The sequence below is a fragment of the Anomaloglossus baeobatrachus genome, chromosome 11 (assembly GCF_048569485.1).
Source record: "Anomaloglossus baeobatrachus isolate aAnoBae1 chromosome 11, aAnoBae1.hap1, whole genome shotgun sequence".
Classification (NCBI taxonomy): Eukaryota; Metazoa; Chordata; class Amphibia; order Anura; family Aromobatidae; genus Anomaloglossus; species Anomaloglossus baeobatrachus.
The window spans coordinates 26,594,475-26,616,696 of NC_134363.1; the positions used below are offsets into that span (position 1 = coordinate 26,594,475).

Here is a 22,222-nt window from a genome sequence, read left to right on the forward strand (position 1 = left end):
GGTACAGCAGGCAGGTACGGCTGCCCCCAACCCCCAGTTGCCTATTTGTACCCGGCTGGGAACCAAAAATTAAGGGAAGCCCCTTTTTTATTATTTCATGAATTTCATGAAATAATTAGAAAACAAATGACGTAGGCTTCGCCCCATTTTTGTGTCCAGCCAGGTACAACTAGGCAGCTGGGGATTGGAATCCGCAGAACAGGTTGGCCTGAGCTTTCTGGGCCCCACTGCTGCGAATTGCAGTCTGCAGCCGCCTCAGAAAATGGCATTTTCATAGAAGCGCCATCTTCTGGCGCTGTATCCAACTCTTCCAGCACCTGCCTGCTATACCTGGCTAGCATACAAAAATATGGCGAAGCTCACGTCCTTTTTTTGTAGTTTTTTGGCAAAAAAAATAAAAAATGCTTCCCTGGATTTTCCATTGCCAGTGAAGGTAACATCAAGCAGTGGGGGTTAGCATCCAGTAGCTGCTTGGGTTACCTTTAGCTAGCAATACAAAAAATGCAGCGGGAGCCCATATATATTTTTTTTAATTATTTATTTAAATAACTAAAAATAAAATGGGCTTCCCTGTATTTTGATTGCTGGACATCACAGTGCTGTAAAAATAAATCTTTAAAAAAATGACGTAGCGCTCCGCGGTATTTTTGATTCTCAGCGTAGATAAAGCAGACAGCTATGGGTTGCCACCCCCATCTGCCTGCCGTTACCTTGGTTGGCAATCAAAATACAGGGAAGCCCATTAATTTTTTCTATTTAAAAAATAGTTAAAAAAAAAATGACGTTGGGTCCCCCCATTTTTGATAGCCAGCTAGGGTAAAGCAGACGGCTGTAGCCTGAAAACCACAGCTGGCAGCTTTACCGTGGTTGGGGATCCAATGTGGAGGTCCCCTCAGGCTCTTTTTTATAATTATTTTATAAATATTAATAATTACACAATAAAAGTAGGGTCCCCCCCAAATTGGATCACCAGCCAAGGTAAAGCGGACAGCTGTGGTCTGGTATTCTCAGGGTGGGAAGGTCCATAGTTATTGGGCCTTCACAGCCTAAAAATAGCAGGCCGCAGGCACCCCAGACGTGGCGCATCCACTAGATGCGCCAATCCTGGCGCTTCACCCCAGCTCATCCCGTGCCCTGGTGCAGTGGCAAACGGGGTAATAAATCGGGTTGATACTAGCTGTAAAGTAACCTGAGATCAAGCCCAGCAGTTTGTGATGTCATGGCATCTATTAGATACCCAACATCATAAACTGTCAGTACTAACAAAAAAAAAAAAAAATCGACAAAAGAAATTTATTTGAAAAAACAGTCCCCAAAACATTTCCTCTTTCACCAATTTATTGTAAGTAAAAAAATAAAGGGGTCCCACGACGACTCTAGACCATCTGGGGGGGAGACACTCAGGGAACGTATCCCCCATTTTCTAGGAGTGCGGACCCTTCATGTGAGGAGTGTGGGTGCATTGAATCTGCACTCACTCTTCTCGGGTCCACAGCAGCAGAGTCCATGTCGTAATGGTTGCTACCAAAGCTGCAATGCCCTGCTCATGAGGTAAGGGCATGCCTAATCAGGAGAACTACTGTAGAGGAAGCTCTGCTCACTGATATATAGGTGCTCAGAGGTAATAATAGATAAAATTAGTGAGTAACCTCGGCACTCTAAATCTCCCAGACTAAGTCAGTAAGTCACAACGGATAGTAATGCAAAATCACTCTTTATTGGTCCGTATTAAGAAAAAAATTTTTTTCATAAGCATATATGTTTTTGTCCAAAACAAGTTACAAATGATGTTTCGGCCTGAGCCTTCGTCAGATTGGACTTATCTGCATGTAATCATGAAAAATGACAATAATCAGTATCACATAAGAGTGAGAGAACAATAACATAAACTCGAACAATGTAGAGGTACAATTGGGATGCAGCAAAAAAATTGCAACACAGCAAGAAATGAAACACATGATACAAATGTCATAATACAGTACAAGGACAATATAGTAATGACAAATATGGGGTTAGAGTAGGCTTAGACAGCTCTGGTACGAAAGAGATGTCAATCATAAAGTAACATGTGCAGTAGGTGTAGAGCTACACAATGCATGGCAGAGCTAATGGGTAGATCGACCATAGAAAAAGAACGGAGAAAAAGTGGAGAAAAAGTGGAGAAAAAAATGGAGAAAAAGTGGAGAAAAAGGGGAGAAAAAGTGGAGAAAAAGTGGAGAAAAAGTGAAGAAAAAGTGAAGAAAAAGTGAAGAAAAAGTGGAGAAAAAGTGGAGAAAAAGTGGAGAAAAAGTGGAGAAAAAAATTAAGAAAAAGTGGAGAAAAAGTGGAGAAAAAGTGGAGAAAAAGTGGAGAAAAAGTGGAGAAAAAAATGTAGAAAAAGTGGAGAAAAAGTGGAGAAAAAGTGGAGAAAAAGTGGAGAAAAAGTGGAGAAAAAAATGTAGAAAAAATGGAGAAAAAGTGGAGAAAAAGTGGAGAAAAAAATAGAGAATAAGTGGAGAAAAAGTGGAGAAAAAGTGGAGAAAAAAATTAAGAAAAAGTGGAGAAAAAGTGGAGAAAAAGTGGAGAAAAAAATGTAGAAAAAATGTAGAAAAAGTGGAGAAAAAGTGGAGAAAAAGTGGAGAAAAAGTGGAGAAAAAATGGAGAAAAAATGGAGAAAAAAATGTAGAAAAAGTGGAGAAAAAGTGGAGCACCCTTTGGTGCCTTTCATGTGGCACTAAGGGGAGCTTAGTTTTGTATTTAGCCAAAAAAATGAAAAAAAAAATGACGTAGGGTTCCCCCTAGTTTTGTAGCCAGCTTGGGTAAAGCAGACGGCTGCAGCCTGCAGACCACAGCTGGCAACCTCACCTTGGCTGGTAATCCAAAACTGAGGGCACCCCACGCTGTTATTTTAAATTAAATAAATAATTAAAAAAAAAAACACGTAGGGGTCCCCCAAAATTGGATCACCAGCCAATGTAAAGCAGACAGCTGGGGCCTGATATTCTCAGACTAGGGAGGTCCATGGTTATTGGACTCTCCCCAGCCTAAAAATAGCAGGCCGCAGCCGCCCCAGAAGTGGCGCATCCATTAGATGCGCCAATCCTGGTGCTTCGCCCCAGCTCATCCCGCGCCCTGGTGCGGTGGCAAACGGGGTAATATATGGGGTTAATACCAGATGTGTAATGTCACCTGGCATCAAGCCCTGGGGTTGGTGAGGTCAGGCGTCTATCAGATACCTGACATCACCAACCCAGTCAGTAATAAAAAAAATAGACGACAAACACATTTTTATTTGAAAAAACACTCCCCAAAACATTCCCTCTTTAACCAATTTATTAGAATGAAAAACAAATCCAGGTCTGGTGTAATCCAAGGGGTTGCCATGACGATGCACACTGTCCCAGTCAATGAAGAGCAGGATGTTCCCCATTGGCTGGGAGAGCAGTGCAGTGACCTGAGCTAACATCAATGGGTCAGCCCAGGTCACTGCAGGGGATGACAAGTGCTGCTGTCAGCGAGGTACATTACCTGCGCTGATCTCCAGCACACTGAAAGCACCTGTCACTGAGTTCAATGACCGGCGCCTTCACACCAAGTATCGCGAGAGGCCCGTGACGTCACCGCTAGTCAGTCTCGGGTCGGAAGCGAGAGGTGATGTGACAAGCGGCGGCCATGGAGGACAGTGACAGCGCTGAGGTCGGGATGGCGGGACTTCATCACCGCAGGTAAGCCGAGCGGGACCATGTGTGTGTGTGTGTGTGTGTATGTGTATGTATGTGTACATGCCGCGGGCAGGAGGGGGCGGAGCGAGCTGAGCGGGGAAGTGTGGGCTTCCTGCACGTAACTAGGATAAACATCGGGTTACTAACCAAAGCGCTTTGCTTGGATACCCGATGTTTATCTTGGTTACCAGCTTGTGGCAGGCTGCCAGGATTGCTCCCTGCACACTGTAGCTGTAAAAAGCCCTGCTTTTTGCTGCTAGAACCGTTCTCGAACGTATCTAGAACTATCGAGCTTTTGCAAAAAGCTCGCGTTCTAGTTCGATCTCGAACAGCCCCCAAAATCACTCGAGCCTAGAACTGGAGAACCACGAACCGCGAACCGCGCTCAACTCTACTTAGAAGATAAGCCAAACCAGAAATACTATGTGCAGGCAGTTGTTTCCAGGTGTTTGCTCCTTATTCATGCAATGCAATAATAATGGTTTGTTAGGTGACAGGGTGTTTATAGTGTAAAATTATCACGGTTCTCGTCCTTTGCACTAATGAGTGGGGAAGCATCTCGAAATGTGTCTGCACATGAAGTTTCTGGTTTGCCTTTTTATTCCAAGTCTTATCGTAGGGACCTTTTAAGGTTCAGTATTAACTTTTATGATTGTTACCCCAATAGGTGGCATTAAAGTTCCAGTTACCTTCCGCTCTAAAGGGACTAGTTGCTTTTTCAAATTCCCTGTGAAGTATTGTATATCCAAGTAGTCTCCCTATGTTGAAATGGCACGCTCTTTAAGCAATTACTTTACTTCTTTTTTTAACAAAGTAGTCATGACATTTGACAAACATGGATCTAAGCCCGACCAATATACGGAGGTACTGGCTATGTTACTCAGCCGACAACCACCTGTAAAATCTGTATTTCTGTTTGCAACAGTATTACTCCTTAGATAATGTAGTGAATATCAGAGATGAGCAAGGACAGGATGTTCTATGTAATTTCATAAACCCGAGTACCACTGTTTGAAACGTAAAGACAGAAGAGCTAGAGGTGTTTTTTGATTGCATGCCTGAGATTGCCTCCAGTTCCTTCGCATTGTCTTCCAGTTGGTCCTCTCTTAATCATGGCCCAAGTTCCAACAACCAATAAAATAAAGTAATATTCCATTATCATAGTAATACATTTTTCAACCTAAATGTTTGTTAAAACATTAAACTCAATACATCTAGTTATCAAACATTTTATAATATGACATATTATATATGTTCACAGTTCTGTTTATGTTGGAGGGCATAGCTTATTGATAAAGTTTTTATAAGGAATAAATATTAAGGTATCCGTATTGAATATACGTAAGTGCTGACATAGTATGGTATATTTATCCATCTGGATCTTTCCAGCAAAAGGATTACATCATGTAACATGAGTTCAGCTGAAATACCCTACATGGTTTGGACAGTTGTCATATAACTCATGGTGGGAGGGGGTGGCTGGTCTGACTCCTGCTCCGAGAGTTTCTCAAACACATGTCACAGCCTGCTGGATCCATCCCTACATCCATCCATCCAGGCCTCATCGATGCAAAACATATGCTGTCAGGCCTCCAGCATGAGCCCTTCAAGAACTCAAGAAAGATGAATGAAGATTTCTATTAATTAATATGGACTAATTGAATCTCTTTTACGTAAGCAAACAAGAATATTATTTTTCCTTTATGTAACTGATTCTGGCAACCATTTTTAAATAGATATAAAATACATTTATTTTTTTTACATATTTTGAAGTCTATTATTCATGCGTCTGATCGTGTATTTGAAGAAAATTATATTTAAGAGTATATTTTTAACATTTGGAGAGCCAGCCATTCTTGATTTTTTTTTCCATTTTTTGTACTTATTCCTTCACTTTGCATAAGGGGGACAGAAGTATTGAATACCTTTTGCAAAGTATCAGGAATCGACAATTTATAAAAAATCACGCAGAACGTAGGAAATATGGATATATTCATGTCGCATGAATGTTTTTTAAATGAACTTTAAAGAGTTTACAAAGCCACAGAAGTTAACCTTTGACGTGTCTTAGAACAAAAAAGAATAAGTCAGTCCATAAAGTAATGGACGTGCTGAACAAGGTGAATCAAGTCTCAGAGGATCATCCATTAGATCATCTGGTCATTTCAGGCAAGAAAATTGATTGTATCTCTTCTTTTTCTAAGCAAAGTAAAATACAGTTCACATACTCAGATATTTTTAATGTAGAAAAGCTTTTGTTAAGCCTTTATGGCAAATGTGAACTTGAGAATTCACGTGTAGAATGTGCAATGTCTTTTAATAGAGAGAAACAGAAAATCAGGAATGTCTGTCATTTAGTCTATGAATTTCACAAGTTAGTGTTAGAGAAATTTAAGGATTGTGGGAATGGACAACCTGAAAAGTCAGATTTTGACTGTAATCAAGATGGCCGCAGACATGTGCCGTCTATTCAAGGTAACCTTCGGGACATTGGAACAGAAGCAGGAAATGACGTAGAGAAGCCAAAAGGGGGAGTAGTCAGAGAGCATGGCGGAGATCAGTTTCTAAAATTAGAACAGGCTAAGTTAGGGGTTAAACTTAGGAAGAATCTTTTGGATATATGCAAATTAATACCCGCATATAATCCCAAAATACATGTATGCAGAAATTCAGAAATATTTGAAAGTAGTGTTGAAAAGCTAAATTTAACCAATAGTGAGAAGAATCAAATATTCCATATGTGGTTACCCCAGCATTTTTTCAGACAGCTAGCATTAAAAAAGTCTTCTGACAATGAGACTTTTGATTGTCCAAATGATGATGACATCATGAGGCTGAGAAATCTCATTTTCTGTGAACGGAATGAATCTAATCCAAATTATGAGATGTTGAAGGAATTACAAATTGAACAGAATGAAAGTACGTTCTCATTTATGTCCGTTTCTGAATGTTTATATAGGGCGGTTATTCCAAATGTCAGACCGATTGAAACAGTACATTTGTTCGTCAAGAAATGTAATAAAATTCTTGATACTAAAACCTGTGCTGTGCTATAGCGATAAAGAAACGGAATCTATTCGAAAGTACCCAATTTATCTATTTTGTTAGAAATTACCAAAAGCAATCAAAACAGAAATGAATTAATTCTGTGAAACCAATAAAGGAGATATTTTATGAAAAACCAACAGTGTCTCCCAGATCCAAATATTCCTGTGACAAAATGTATGAACTTCGTAGGAAATTGCATGTAAATTACAAATCATACACCCCTCCTCTTTCCTTGTCTCCAAAGGAGGGACTTGTCACAAGATTTAATACTGATGATCTCAGACAAGTTATATTTAAAAGCCCTGAAAGACAGAAACAGGTGTCTTGTGGAAATTCTCTCCCATTCTCATTATTGAAGAAAAGGTCTACCAGAGAATTTGACAGCCTGGAAGTGTGAAATGCACTGCAGCAAAAAAGAATGTTATTTTTTTTTTAAATTGTGAAAAGTTTATTCAGAGGGTCATTTATTATTCAACCCCTCAAACCACAAGAATTCTGTTTGGTTCCCCTAAAGTACTAAGAAGTATTTCAGGCACAAAGAACAATGAGCTTCACATGTTTGGATTAAATATCTCTTTTTCCAGCCTTTTTTGACTAATTAAGACCCTCCCCAAACTTGTGAACAGCACTCATACTTGGTCAACATGGGAAAGACAAAGGAGCATTCCAAGGCCATCAGAGACAAGATCGTGGAGGGTCACAAGGCTGGCAAGGGGTACAAAATCCTTTCCAAGGAGTTGAGCCTACCTGTCTCCACTGTTGGGAGCATCATCCGGAAGTGGAAGGCTTATGGAACTACTGTTAGCCTTCCACGGCCTGGACAGCCTTTGAAAGTTTCCACCCGTGCCAAGGCCAGGCTTGTCCGAAGAGTCAAGGCTAACCCAAGGACAACAAGGAAGGAGCTCCAGGAAGATCTCATGGCAGTGGGGACATTGGTTTCAGTCAATACCATAAGTAACGTACTCCACCGCAATGGTCTCCGTTCCAGACGAGCCCGTAAGGTACCTTTACTTTCAAAGCGTCATGTCAAGGCTCATCTACAGTTTGCTCATGATCACTTGGAGGACTCTGAGACAGACTGGTTCAAAGTTCTCTGGTCTGATGAGACCAAGATCGAGATCTTTGGTGCCAACCCCACACGTGACGTTTGGAGACTGGATGGCACTGCATACGACCCCAAGAATACCATCCCTACAGTCAAGCATGGTGGTGGCAGCATCATGCTGTGGGGCTGTTTCTCAGCCAAGGGGCCTGGCCATCTGGTCTGCATCCAAGGGAAGATGGATAGCACGGCCTACCTGGAGATTTTGGCCAAGAACCTCCGCTCCTCTATCAAGGATCTTAAGATGGGTCGTCATTTCATCTTCCAACAAGACAACGACCCAAAGCACACGGCCAAGAAAACCAAGGCCTGGTTCAAGAGGGAAAAAATCAAGTTGTTGCAGTGGCCTTGTCAGTCTCCTGACCTTAACCCAATTGAAAACTTGTGGAAGGAGCTCAAGATTAAAGTCCACATGAGACACCAAAAGAACCTAGATACCTTGGAGAAGATCTGCATGGAGGAGTGGGCCAAGATAACTCCAGAGACCTGTGCCGGCCTGATCAGGTCTTATAAAAGACGATTATTAGCTGTAATTGCAAACAAGGGTTATTCCACAAAATATTAAACCTAGGGGTTGAATAATAATTGACCCACACTTTTATGTTGAAAATTTATTAAAATTTAACTGAACAACATAACTTGTTGGTTTGTAAGATTTATGCATCTGTTAATAAATCCTGCTCTTGTTTGAAGTTTGCAGGCTCTAACTTATTTGCATCTTATCAAACCTGCTAAATCTGCAGGGGGTTGAAGACTACTTGCAGGCACTGTATATATATATATATATTATTAGAATAAATAAGTTATAGTGCATAAGTATTAATAATGAAGGAATTTATATAGAATATATCTTATTCATAGACATATTTCTTTAATGTAGATGTGTCCCTTATCACAGGTTTATTCTGAAGAATCATATTTTAGAATAAGTATTTTTAATGTTTTGATTTATACAGTTTTGTGTTACTTATTTTATTTTACTGATACACAGATTGGTAATTATTTTCTTTTCAAATATGAAAGAAATATTTATAATATGGTCTTGAAGATATACAACATAAATTTTAATTTAATTTAATCTTAACATATTAATTTTTTTATAACATCATATTTGATGATATTAAAAGAAAAGGTTTGGTCTCAATCACACATTTATATTTGATTAATATACGTGTCTACACAATACTTTAATAATTAATATTAATCAAGTACAAAAGGAAAATTGGAAAAAATATTTGAAGTATGGTAATCACAATGCATTTATATACCAAAGAAGAGTATTATTAGCAAGATTACATGACTTAATTATTTTTATCGGTAAATGATATGACAGGTACTGAAATCATACAAGATATTGGTAATATTAAGGTTATGTGTTATTAAGGACATAAGTGTCATATACATGAAGGCCTTATTTTTATTCCAATTTTTATTTTTATTTTGATTCCAATTTTCATTTTTCCTTTTATTCCTATTTTTTATTTTTGATTATTTTTATTCAATATTCAAAATTTTAATTCTACAATTTTATTTTTTCCTTCTAATTTTAAATATCTCAATTGAGAAAACACTTCAATATTTAGTTAAGTAATATCTAATATAAGAATATTACTTTATTAAATATGAATCATAATAAAATGGAAAGTTCCAGTTTTTGGAAGAAAAGAACACTTCATTTTATTAATATATTTAATTATTTACTTCCTAGTAATACATTATTCTTACATTAGTATGTTAACACAATAAGGATGAAATATTACTTATAGTTATACATTTTCTTATATAGTAGGTTATTTATTAAATAATAGACAAATCAAATAAATTAAATTAGAGTAATAAAGATGGAAGATCGAGGTACATCTAGGTTTACCTTCATATATATTATATTTTTTAATCAATAATAATTTATAATGAGTAATATTCTGTCTTGATGGAATCATCCAGTCTTTTCTAAAAGGTTATTTGCTTTGGTTTATAATTTTACAGATGATCTAACTAAATAAGTCACATTGTTGCCTTTCATATTTATAATTTGGTACATGTTATAGGCTCATATTATATTATTTTATATTACATTTTGGTTACATTCAACACATTGCCACCTATGGGTTTGGAAAGGTAATTACACCAATGACAAAAAAAGTTATTACATGAGAATACTATCGTCTATACCATTATGCAGTATCATTACATAATTCTAAGTATCAATTATATTAATACTTATACGATAATAATAATAATGACATGGTATTATAGTATTAGAGTTATGATACGCTGTGACATTATTAGTGATAGTATCATTGCCATATTTGGTATCTAGATTAGGGAATGAAGTCTTCAATCAAGATTACAGAAGATAAAAGACTTATAGTAATTTTTTTAAAGTCAAGAGGGATTCCACAAAAGTTGCAAAAGCTGATACTCAAAAGGTCCAAAAGGTAACGTCTCAAATAAGACTGTGTTACATATAATACACTTACCACTGCGGGACCACAGAAAGACAATGATCTTATGGTGCCAGGATGGACAATGTTACAACACATGGTTTGTGCATTAAGACCTCACTACAGTTACCAAGGAGAGCAATAAAGTGTTAAAGTTAACCCCTGTCGTGCTGACCAAGAACGTCTCATCACCTGTCCAGGATTTGACAACAGGCAGCGCGGAGGAGAAATGTGACTAATGTAATTTACACTGTACAGACATCAAAGACCTATGCCATTCTTCTACACTTATGAACTGTGGTTTATCAACATTGGGTATGGACTTTGCAATAAAGAATAAAGTTTATGGACCTGGTCTAACAATGATAAACACAATACGGGACTGTATTAAATTGGTAACCAATCATCTTTTATCAAATGGATTTATTTTAAAAGGTTGTGTTTATGCCAGATTACATCGGATATAAGAAGACATCATCCCAGAGGACCGGATGATCACCGGATCTGGTTTGCATCTTTTTAGGTTTAGGAAAGTATAATTATGTATTTTATATGATTATCAGTCACGGTCTACCATAACATGAATCCACATTATTATATTGTTGAATATACAACATGAATAATGCAAATTGAATATTATTCATCATTATTATTGACATTAATCCATTATTGGAAAAAATAGGAAAGAAGATTTGTTATTTTAATGATGTATTAATTAATTTTCGGGGTTTCATTAATAATAATAATAATAATAATAATAATAATTAATAATTTACCCGCCTCAAGGGGGAATTGTTAAAACATTAAACTCAATACATCTAGTTATCAAACATTTTATAATAGGACATATATATATTCACAGTTCTGTTAATGTTGGAGGGCATAGCTTATTGATAAAGTTTTTATAAGGAATAAATATTAAGGTATCCGTATTGAATATACATAAGTGCTGACATAGTATGGTATATTTATCCATCTGGATCTTTCCAGCAAAAGGATTACATCATGTAACATGCGTTCAGCTGAAATACCCTATATGGTCTGGACAGTTGTCATATAGCACACGGTGGGAGGGGGTGGCTGGTCTGACTCCTGCTCCGAGAGTTTCTCAAACACATGTCACAGCCTGCTGGAAGCTGGATCCATCCCTCCATCCATCCATCCAGGCCTCAATGAAGCAAGACATATGCTGTCAGGCCTCCAGCATGAGCCCTTCAAGAACTCAAGAAAGATGAATGAAGATTTCTATTAATTAATATGGACTAATTTAATCTATTTTACGTAAGCAAACAAGAATATTATTTTTCCTTTCTGTAACTGATTCTGGCAACCATTTTTAAATAGATATAAAATACATTTATTTTTTTACATATTTTGAAGTCCATTATTCATGAGTCTTATCGCGTATTTGAAGAAAAATATATTTAAGAGTATATTTTTAACAATGTTTGACACTCAGTCAACAGCATCGAGGAGGTGACATCCCTAACGATATATCGTCGGGGTCACAGTGTTTGGGACACACATCCGGCATTGTTAGCAACATGGCAGCATGTAACACCTCTGAGCGACCTAAAACGATCGCAAAAGAGGTAAAAATCATTGGTATTGGAGAGGTCGCTCCAACACCAAAAATCGTTGACAGGTGAGTAGCGATGTTGTTCGTCGTTCCTGCGGCAGCACACATCGCTATGTGTGACACCGCAGGAGCGACGAACATCTCCTTACCTGCGTCCACCAGCAATGAGGAAGGAAGGAGATGGGCGGGATATTTCGCCCGCTCATCTCCGCCCCTCTGCTTCTATTGCACGGCCGCTTAGTGACGCCACAGTGACATCGCTATGATGCCAAACGCACCTCCCCCTTGAAGGAGGGATTGTTCGGCGGTCACAGCGACGTCGCTGCACAGGTATGTGCGTGTGACGCTGCCGTAGCGACAATGTTTGCTACGGCAGCGATCACCAAATGTCGCACATACGACGGGGGCGGGTGTTATCGCACACGACATCGCTAGCAATGTTGCAGCGTGTAAAGTACCCTTAAGGCTAACCGGTGGACCGCCAGCTTGATCCCAAATGCAACTGCAATCTTTTTAACTGCAGAATTTATAGTGTATACTACTGGACCTTTAATTTTGTCTCTATGGGGAACTGTAATACAGGATTTGTGAAGGAACTCTAAAAAAAATATTTTATTAATTTACTTGCTATGGTGTCAAAAATCCTTTGTCATTTCCCTATCCGCCTTTGTTTGCAGGGCAATTGTCCTGCTCTCACTTCCATTTTGCTTCCTTTTTCACCTCCCTAGCCCTTACTAATACTATCTTACAGCCCAGAAGTTTGGGTCTCCATTGACTTCTATGTCCTCCAGGGTCAGGTCAAGTTTCACGACCAAACCAAACTGTTAACTAAATTCCGGCCAAACTCGGTCAACCAGAACATCCACTAATCCATTAATTCCTAATCATCATGAAGTAAAACACAATATTATGTAATTTATTAGTAATTTAGTCAGTGGCATAAAGAATTGTTTAATAGTATTATATTAAGCCCATTGGGTACAGTATACAATATGTATTCATTAATGCTGGATTCTAACAACCCTTAAATTTGTAACTTTTAGCCCAAAAAAGGCATGTCTGATTAATATTAGATTTAGAGTCCCATCAAATAAACGTCACCTTGCTTAGGTAGATGGGCTTTCAGGAATTGGCCAATTTGGCCCTTCACAATATAAATATATTCGATATAGCAGAAATGTAGCCCAAGTTTCATATATTCCATAATTACAGATGTTAGTGCATACAGAGGGTATCCATACAAGAAATGGAGTCACTAAAATTTAGTATTTCCTCTATGCATGCAGCAGACACTTATTGCATAATACAGTGGAACGTTGGTTTACGAGCATAATCCGTTCTGGGACTGTGCTTGTAAACCAAATTACTCGTCTAGCAAAGCAAGATTTCCCATAGGAAATCATTGCAATGCAATTTGTTCCACAACTTGTTCAATGTCCCATCCTGGTCCCTATTGTGCCATTCCACACATGCAGAAACACGCAGAAAAACACACAAACACATGCAAACACACACGCACACACATATTATGCTCACCTTACCTTCCGTTCCATCGCCAGCCTCCCGAGTCTTGGTAACCAGAGCACTGACGTCAAAGGCAGAGTCGCTTACCTCTGATTGGTCAGCGCGCTGACTTTGACTAGCGGCTGACTGCGGAAGTTCCTCCTTAATCAAGATGGTTACCCGATACACATCCGGTACCGGCGAACTGCAAGAACCATGAGCCTGGTGATGGAACGGAAGGTAAGGTGAGCATAATATGTGTGTGTGCGTATTTGTGTGTGTTTGTGTCTTTATGTGGACTGCAAGAGTGGGTCAGAGCGCTGTGAAAGTATGGAACCGGAAGTGTGTACGGTGAGTATTTGCTCGTATAGAAAAACTTGCTCGGAAACTGAGTTACACATTTACAGCAAGCTTTGCTTGTATACCGAAATGCTCACAAACCGGGTTACTCATAAACCGAGGTTCCACTGTATAAGTTGCATAACATAAGTGACTAAGTAAGTCACTATGGGTGTCAGGTCCGAGCATTCCTGCATGAACAGTGTCCTGGAAAGTGGATTGGTCATAGTAGGCCAGTTGATTGGCCACCAAGGTCTCCCGATCTGACCCCTTAAACTCTTATCTTTGTTGTCATCTGAAGGGAATTGTCTATGCTGTGAAGATACATGATGATGTGCAGCATCTGAAACAACGGATACTGGAAGGCTGTGCTAGCATTTTTTCTGCGGTGTTGCTATCAGTGTGTCAAGAGTGGGAGAGGAGGGTTGCATTGACAATCCAACACAATGGGCAGCACTTTCAACACATTTTATAACTGGTCATAAAATTGTAAATAACTGATGAACAAACAAAGTTACATTAAAACCAAGCACACCATTGTTTTTCTTGTGAAATTCTCAATATGTTTGATGTTTTACATGACCCTCTTCCCGTTGGAAAAAATAAAGTTGGATTCAAAATGGCCGACTTCAAAATGGCCACTATGGTCACCACCCATCTTGAAAAGTTTCCCCCTCCCATATACTAATGAGCCACAAACGGGAAGTTGATGTCACCAAAAATTCCCATTTTATGTAGGCAAATCCATATAAATGGCCCACCCTGTATAGTGTTTTTGAGAAAAGATTCTGTATAACTTGTGTTTTAATCAATGAAATCTCTGTTCTTTCTGGAATTTTCAGTCCAGCCGTGGTCTTATCTGTACAGATAGCTGTCAATCACTGATAGGACCAAGAATCCCAGAAAAAGTAGAGGATTCAATGATTAAAACACAATAAATACAACTGTAAAAAAAAAAATTCCACATTTTATACATTGAAAAAAAAACTTTTTGCGATTCTTAAACACTTCAACAATAAACCATTTACACATTATTTGTTTATATATTTATTAGAAGGTGAGACATATTACAATATACAACATATAGATGGATAGTAATCAAATTTGGAACAATGTAATAGTCTGTATTCCGCATTTGATATCTCACAGAGCGTTGTCCAGACTGGATATAAAAAGGACACTTCTCAGAGCAGAAATATTTATGTATTTGTTTGCTACCTCTCATTATATGCAAAAACATCCACATTCACGGACGGCGAATAGATATCATGTTGTCGAAAACTAAAGGAAAATATCTAATAGACAATTGTTAAACTTCTAAATTGCACAATGATTATACTATCCTATAGAAGGATACATTTTCATAGGGTTTAGAGAAAACTGTACACAACTCTATATACAAAACATTCCGACAGTCAAAAACTATCAATAATTGCTTAATACTCACAAATTTATCATATATCACATTACAAATTCTAACAAAAAAAGCCCCAGGTCTTATACATGCTGCAGATGGTAATCATGTAGAACAGGGAATCACCATTACATAGTTACATAAGTCGAAAAAAGCCCCAGATCCATCTGGTTCAACCTTCCTCCACTAATTAATCATTTTTATTACTAAACCATCTATACCTAACAATGATATGTGTGCTGAGCCCTTTTTTAGAAGCTGTTATAGTTTTTGCTATTACTACTTGTTGTGGTCGGCATTCCTCATCTGACTGCTGTAACTGTAATGAATAGGGATGATCGAATACCTCAGATATTTGGCTTCACGAATATCCGACGAATAGGTTGCCGCAATGCGAATATTCGATGTGCAAAGTAACCGCACCTGTTGTTCTTGCGATATGTGGTGATCGCTGCCGTAGCAAACAATATCGCTATGGCAGCGTCACATGCACATACCTTTTCAGCGCCGTCGCTGTTGCTGCCGAACAATCCCTCCTTCAAGGAGGAGGTGCGTTTGGCGTCACAAAACAGCCGCACAATAGAAGAGGGGAGGAGATGAGCGGCCAGAACATGCCGCCCACCTCCTTCCTTCCTCCTTTCCGGTGGACACAGGTAGAATGATGTTCGTCACTCCTGCGGTGTCACACACAGCGATGTGTGGTGCCACAGGAACGACGAACAACCAGCGGCATGCACCACCAACGATATTATGAAAAGGAGCGATGTGTCAACGATCAACGATTTTTGACGTTTTTGCGATCGTTGACCGTCGCTTCTTTTAGTCACACAGAATGATATTGCTAACGGCGGCAGATGTGCGTCACGAACACCATGACCCTGATGATATATTGTTAGCGATATAGTTGTGTGTAAAGTACCCTTAAGTCTATGGGAAGCCCGAATAGTTCCGAATAGTTGTTATTCGGGTTTCCTATAGACTTAAATTGCACATTGAATATTCGTGAATATTCGAATAACGGCAACCTATTCGGCAAATATTCGCAAAGCCGAATATTTGAGGTATTTGATCATCCCTAGGAATGAACCCTTTCCTAATTAGGTGCTAGAATAACCTTTCTTCCACTCACTGATCCTTAGTATTTTCTTTGGAAGGTATAAGGCATGTGCCAGTCCTTTGTATTGAACAGACATGTATTTATAAATATAAATAAGATCTCGCCTGAGACTGAGCTGAGCAAAGCCAACTTTTCCTATCATACGAGAGGCCTTCCATTCCTTGTAATAATCTGGTTGCCACCTTTGAACTGACTCTAAAGACGCCTTTAAACGCAACGACATCGCTAGCGATGTTGCTGGTGAAAGCAACCGCCCCCGTCAGTTGTGCGTCACGGGCAAATTGCTGCCTGTGGTGCACAACATCGTTAGGACCCGGTCACACTATACTTACCTGCCTACCGATGTCGCTGTGGCCTTCGAAATGCCTCCTTTCTAAGAGGGCGGTTTGTGCGGCGTCACAGCGACGTCATACGGCAGGCGGCCAATAGAACCGAGGGGCAGAGAACAGCCGAAGGAAAGACATGCCCACCTCGTTGCTGGAGGACACAGGTACGCTGTTGTTCGTCGTTCCCGGGGTGTCAAACCTAGCGATGTGTGCTGCCTCAGGAACGACGAACAACCTACGTCCACAACAACCAACAAGATTTTTAAAATGAACGACGTGTCAACGATCAACAATAAGGTGAGTATTTTTAATCGTTAAAAGACGCCCGGAGCTGTTACACGCAACGACGTCGCTAACGAGGCCGGATGTGCATCACGAATTCTGTGACTCCGACGACATATCGTTAGATATGTCGTTGCGTGTAACGGGGCCTTAACTTTTGATTATCTTTTTAATTATCCTTTTAAAATGTGGCACCCAAAGTGGGATCCCATATTTCAGATATAGCCTTACAAGTGATTTATGGAGGGGTAACAATACGTTGGGATCACCGGTTTTATTCTCTCTTTTTATCTGCTCCTTTCTAGTTTAAACTCCTGTTTAATAAATAATAATCTGTTTGTCTCCCCCTATTTTATCTCTCTAAATCCAAAGCTGAAGTGAATAAATAAAAATATTAATAAAATAAAAGTAAATTAAGCAGTGAAATACCTCTTTCACTCTAAACTTGAGAGTTTTCTTTTTCTCTATCTAGATTCAAAATATGGAAAATATTTACAAAAGCAGCAGACTTTAGTAGCCCATATCTAGCAATGCTTAGCCTCAAAAAAGTATACTTTGAAATTCAAACTGGATAACGTTTTTCTTTTTTTTCTTGGATACTGGGGAAATAAATTTGTTGGAAATCACAGGTACTCTAATTTGTGCTTCTTTTGTCTTAAAGAGATATGTGCAAGACTCTGAGGTCTCCTAGGACAGTAACCAATCTCATTGCATCTATTTAAAGGGAATCTGTCGCAAGGTTTTTGTCACCTAATCGAAAAGCAGTATAAGGACTTGGCAGAAACCCTACTGCTAAGTATAGTTTAATGTAGCTTAGATAATCTACTGCTGATTAATCAGTTATATCATTTGATGACTATCACTGTTTTAATAGTAGGAGATAATCATTAGAGGACTACTTGACATGTTACCAGGTAGTCCTGTATATTCATGAGCTCCGCATAACTCCACCCCATGTGGCGCTCATATTCCATACTAAATAAATCAAGATGCTTCGAAAAATTTGTTTCTATTTTTTCGTCCTTTGCTCATCATTAACATTTTGACTGCACGATTTAAGGGGTTAACTGGCACAGGTGGATCTTGGATCCACCTGCACCTGCAAGGCACATATGTTTTCTGTACAAATCAGCAGACATGTGCGGGGATCACCATTGGCTCACCGCAGCAGCCGGTGGTGATCACCCCTTCATGATTTAGAATGTATCGTTATGCCGTAAAGGGATTAATTCAGTTTACATAATTTAGTGCTGATCAATTAGTGATTTTATCATTAGAGGACTATCACTGTTTTATCAGGCGAGTTGGCAGGCAGTTGTGCATATTCATGAGCTGTGTATAACTCCAGTGACGCTCATATTCCATACTAAATAAATCAAGATGCTTAGAAAAATTTGTTTCTATTTTTTCATCCTTTGCTCATCATTAACATTTTGACAGCACGATTTAAGGGGTTAACTGGCACAGGTGGATATTGGATCCACCTGCGCCTGCGAGGCAAACATGTCTGCTGTACAAATCAGCAGATATGTGTGGGGATCACCATTGGCTCACCGTAGCAGGCGGTGGTGATCACCCCTGCATGATTTAGAATGTATCGTTATGCCGTAAATGGATTAATTCAGTTTACATAATTTAGTGCTGATCAATTAGTGATTTTATCATTGGAGGACTATCACTGTTTTATCAGGGCAGTTGGCAGGTAGTTGTGCATATTCATGAGCTGTGTATAACTCTACCCCATGTGGGGCTCATATTCTATACTAAATGAATCGAGATGCTTTCAAAAATTTGTTTCTATTTTTTCATCCTTTGCACATCATTGACATGTCTATCCATCCTGTAATTTCCATATCCCCATGTTGCAATTTCAATATTGAGGAGCACATTTTACACCTCTGTTTTGCGAGAATGTTCACAATCCTTTTGCTCTGTTGACAAGTCTCCAGGATTGTCACCTAAGGCTCTTTGTAACCTCGCGGGGATGGATCTGAAGAAACCTTGCTGGAAATCCTGTCCCATAATTACATAAATGATTGGATTCATGCAGCTGTTAAGAGTAGCCAAAATGAGAACAATAGTATTTCCTTTATAGAAATCAGTGAAAAATGCACCATACCAGGGTGTTAGTGGCCAAATATAATATGGAAACCAGCAGATGAAGAAACACAATATAACAGCGGTGATGATCCTGGAGGATCTCTGAGATCTCTGGGATCTCTTACTTTTTCTAATCTTGTAGAAAATGGTGATATAAGAGGTGACGATGATGAGAAAAGGGATCACACACATTATCACTAATCTGATCAGCTGAATGGTCTGTTTTATTTTAGGGACATATTTCATCTTATACAGATATAGATAGGTGCACCATTCAGTGAAATCATGGAATATGAAATTATATACGAAATATACTAAACCGGTCAAGAGCCAACTCAACACCCAAATGAATGCAGCCGTAATTCTCACCAATTTACAAGATCTATGAACTTTGGCCCAGAATGGCCACATGACGGACACCCAGCGGTCAATACTCATGTCCGTCAGGAGGAGAACACTGGTGCTCATGTTTACATTGAACAAAAAAATGTTTGCTATGCAAAAAGTTGTTTCTGAAGTCTTAAGGTTAATCCAGTCATTGATCCGCAGAGGTATAGAGGCACAGCACAGGAAGTCCGCGATGGCCAGGTGGAGGAACCACACGGCATTGATTATGTTCTTCATCCTGAATCCGGCAATCCAGATGACTAATCCATTACCAATAATTCCGAGAGCAAAAACAATGCTGTATAAAGTAATTGATATCTTTTGTAAAATAACAATATGATCCTCACACTGTGCACAATAAGCTTGGTTTGGGCTGTGAAGACATGAAAGGGAAGAAGTTAGACTCAGAGAATATTTAGCTTCTTAAATATTTGCTACATATAGGAGTATACATTATACGCAGGCTATAATTCTCTATACTATCAATGGGTTGCCTACACTATATACCTATGTGTTGAGACACTCTTTCTGATTTCTCTCCATTAGCTGATAGATTGAAAAGGGGATGGGGTGGGGGGGAAATCATCTATTCACGTCTTGGGAACCCAATTGAAAATTTTTGAAGTGAGCTGAAACTCAATGTTGCCCAACGACATCCCCAAAATCTGAAAGATCTGAAGAAGATCTGTATGGAAAAGTGACCTGAAAGATATGGAAAAGATCTGTATGGAGGAGTGACCTGAAAGATCTGAAGAAGATCTGTATGGAGAAGTGACCTAATAGTTCTGGAGAAGATCTGTATTGGGAAGTGACTTGAAAGATCTGGAGAAGATCTGTATGGAGGAGTGACCTGACAGATCTGGAGAAGATCTGTATGGAGGAGTGACCTGAAAGATGTGAAGAAGATGTGTATGGAGGAGTGACCTGAAAGATCTGGAGAAGATCTGTATGGAGGAGTGACCTGAAAGATCTGCAGAAGATCTGTATGGTGGAGTGATCTGAAAGATCTGGAGAAGATCTGTATGGAGGAGTGACCTGAAAGATCTGGAAAAGATCTGTATGGAGGAGTGACCTGAAAGATCTGAAGAAGATCTGTATGGAGAAGTGACCTAATAGTTCTGGAGAAGATCTGTATTGGGAAGTGACTTGAAAGATCTGGAGAAGATCTGTATGGAGGAGTGACCTGACAGATCTGGAGAAGATCTGTATGGAGGAGTGACCTGAAAGATCTGCAGAAGATCTGTATGGTGGAGTGATCTGAAAGATCTGGAGAAGATCTGTATGGAGGAGTGACCTGAAAGATCTGGAGAAGATCTGTATGGAGGAGTGACCTCAAAGATCCTGGAGAAGATCTATATGGAGGAGTGACCTTAAAGATCCTGGAGAAGATCTATATGGAGGAGTGACCTGAAAGATCTGGAGAGGATCTGTATGGAGGAGTGACCTGAAAGATCTGGAGAGGATCTGTATGGAGGAGTGACCCTGGAGAAGATCTGCATGGAGGAGTCACCAAAATCTCTGCTGCAGTGTGTGCAAACCTGGTTAAGATCTACCAGAAAAGGAGGAGTGACCTGAAAGATCTGGAAAAGATCTGTATGGAGGAGTGACCTCAAAGATCCTGGAGAAGATCTATATGGAGGAGTGACCTGACAGATCTGGAGAAGATCTGTATGGAGGAGTGACCTGAAAGATGTGAAGAAGATGTGTATGGAGGAGTGACCTGAAAGATCTGGAGAAGATCTGTATGGAGAAGTGACCTGAAAGATCTGGAGAAGATCTGTATGGAGAAGTGACCTGAAAGATCTGGAGAAGATCTGTATGGAGGAGTGACCTGAAAGATCTGGAGAGGATCTGTATGGAGGAGTGACCCTGGAGAAGATCTGCATGGAGGAGTCACCAAAATCTCTGCTGCAGTGTGTGCAAACCTGGTTAAGATCTACCAGAAAAGGAGGAGTGACCTGAAAGATCTGGAAAAGATCTGTATGGAGGAGTGACCTCAAAGATCCTGGAGAAGATCTATATGGAGGAGTGACCTGACAGATCTGGAGAAGATCTGTATGGAGGAGTGACCTGAAAGATCTGCAGAAGATCTGTATGGTGGAGTGATCTGAAAGATCTGGAGAAGATCTGTATGGAGGAGTGACCTGAAAGATCTGGAAAAGATCTGTATGGAGGAGTGACCTCAAAGATCCTGGAGAAGATCTATATGGAGGAGTGACCTCAAAGATCCTGGAGAAGATCTATATGGAGGAGTGACCTGAAAGATCTGGAGAAGATCTGTATGGAGAAGTGACCTGAAAGATCTGGAGAAGATCTGTATGGAGAAGTGACCTGAAAGATCTGGAAAAGATCTGTATGTGGAGTGACCTGAAAGATATGGAGAAGATCTATATGGAGGAGTGACCTGAAAGATCTGGAAAAGATCTGTATGGAGGAGTGACCTCAAAGATCCTGGAGAAGATCTATATGGAGGAGTGACCTGAAAGATCTGGAGGAGATCTGTATGGAGGAGTGACCTGAAAGATCTGGAGAGGATCTGTATGGAGGAGTGACCCTGGAGAAGATCTGTATGGAGGAGTCACCAAAATCTCTGTTGCAGTGTGTGCAAACCTGGTTAAGATATACCAGAAACGTCCGACCTCTGTAACTGCAAACAAAGGTTTCTACCAAATATTAGGTTCTTTTTTTCTATTGGATCAAATACTTATTTCATGTAATAAAATGCAAATTCATTATTTAAAAATCATTCAATGTGTTTGTCTTATTTTTTTTTTATTCTATCGGTCACAGTTGAAGTTTCCTACAATAAAAATTACAGACCTCTCCATTCTTTGCAGGTGGGAAAACTTGCAAAATCGCCAGTGTATCAAATACCTTATC

General features: G+C 39.4%; 2 protein-coding genes across 2 annotated transcripts in view; both read right to left on the reverse strand.

Moving 5' to 3' along the window:
- Positions 1-22,222, reverse strand: part of LOC142256814 (C3a anaphylatoxin chemotactic receptor-like) — a 450,349-nt gene that overhangs the window by 283,176 nt on the left and 144,951 nt on the right. The gene's annotated exons all lie outside the window — the stretch shown is intronic.
- The window catches only part of LOC142255749 (chemerin-like receptor 1), a 3,860-nt gene continuing 105 nt past the window's right edge, over positions 18,468-22,222 (reverse strand). Inside the window, exons 1-2 of the mRNA XM_075327202.1 lie at positions 22,190-22,222; positions 18,468-19,660 (exon numbers count right to left, since the gene is read on the reverse strand). The exon at positions 22,190-22,222 is cut by the window's right edge and continues 105 nt beyond it. Coding sequence (XP_075183317.1) covers positions 18,746-19,660; positions 22,190-22,222 — 948 coding nt within the window. The 3' untranslated portion in view covers positions 18,468-18,745. The remainder of the gene's footprint in view (positions 19,661-22,189) is intronic.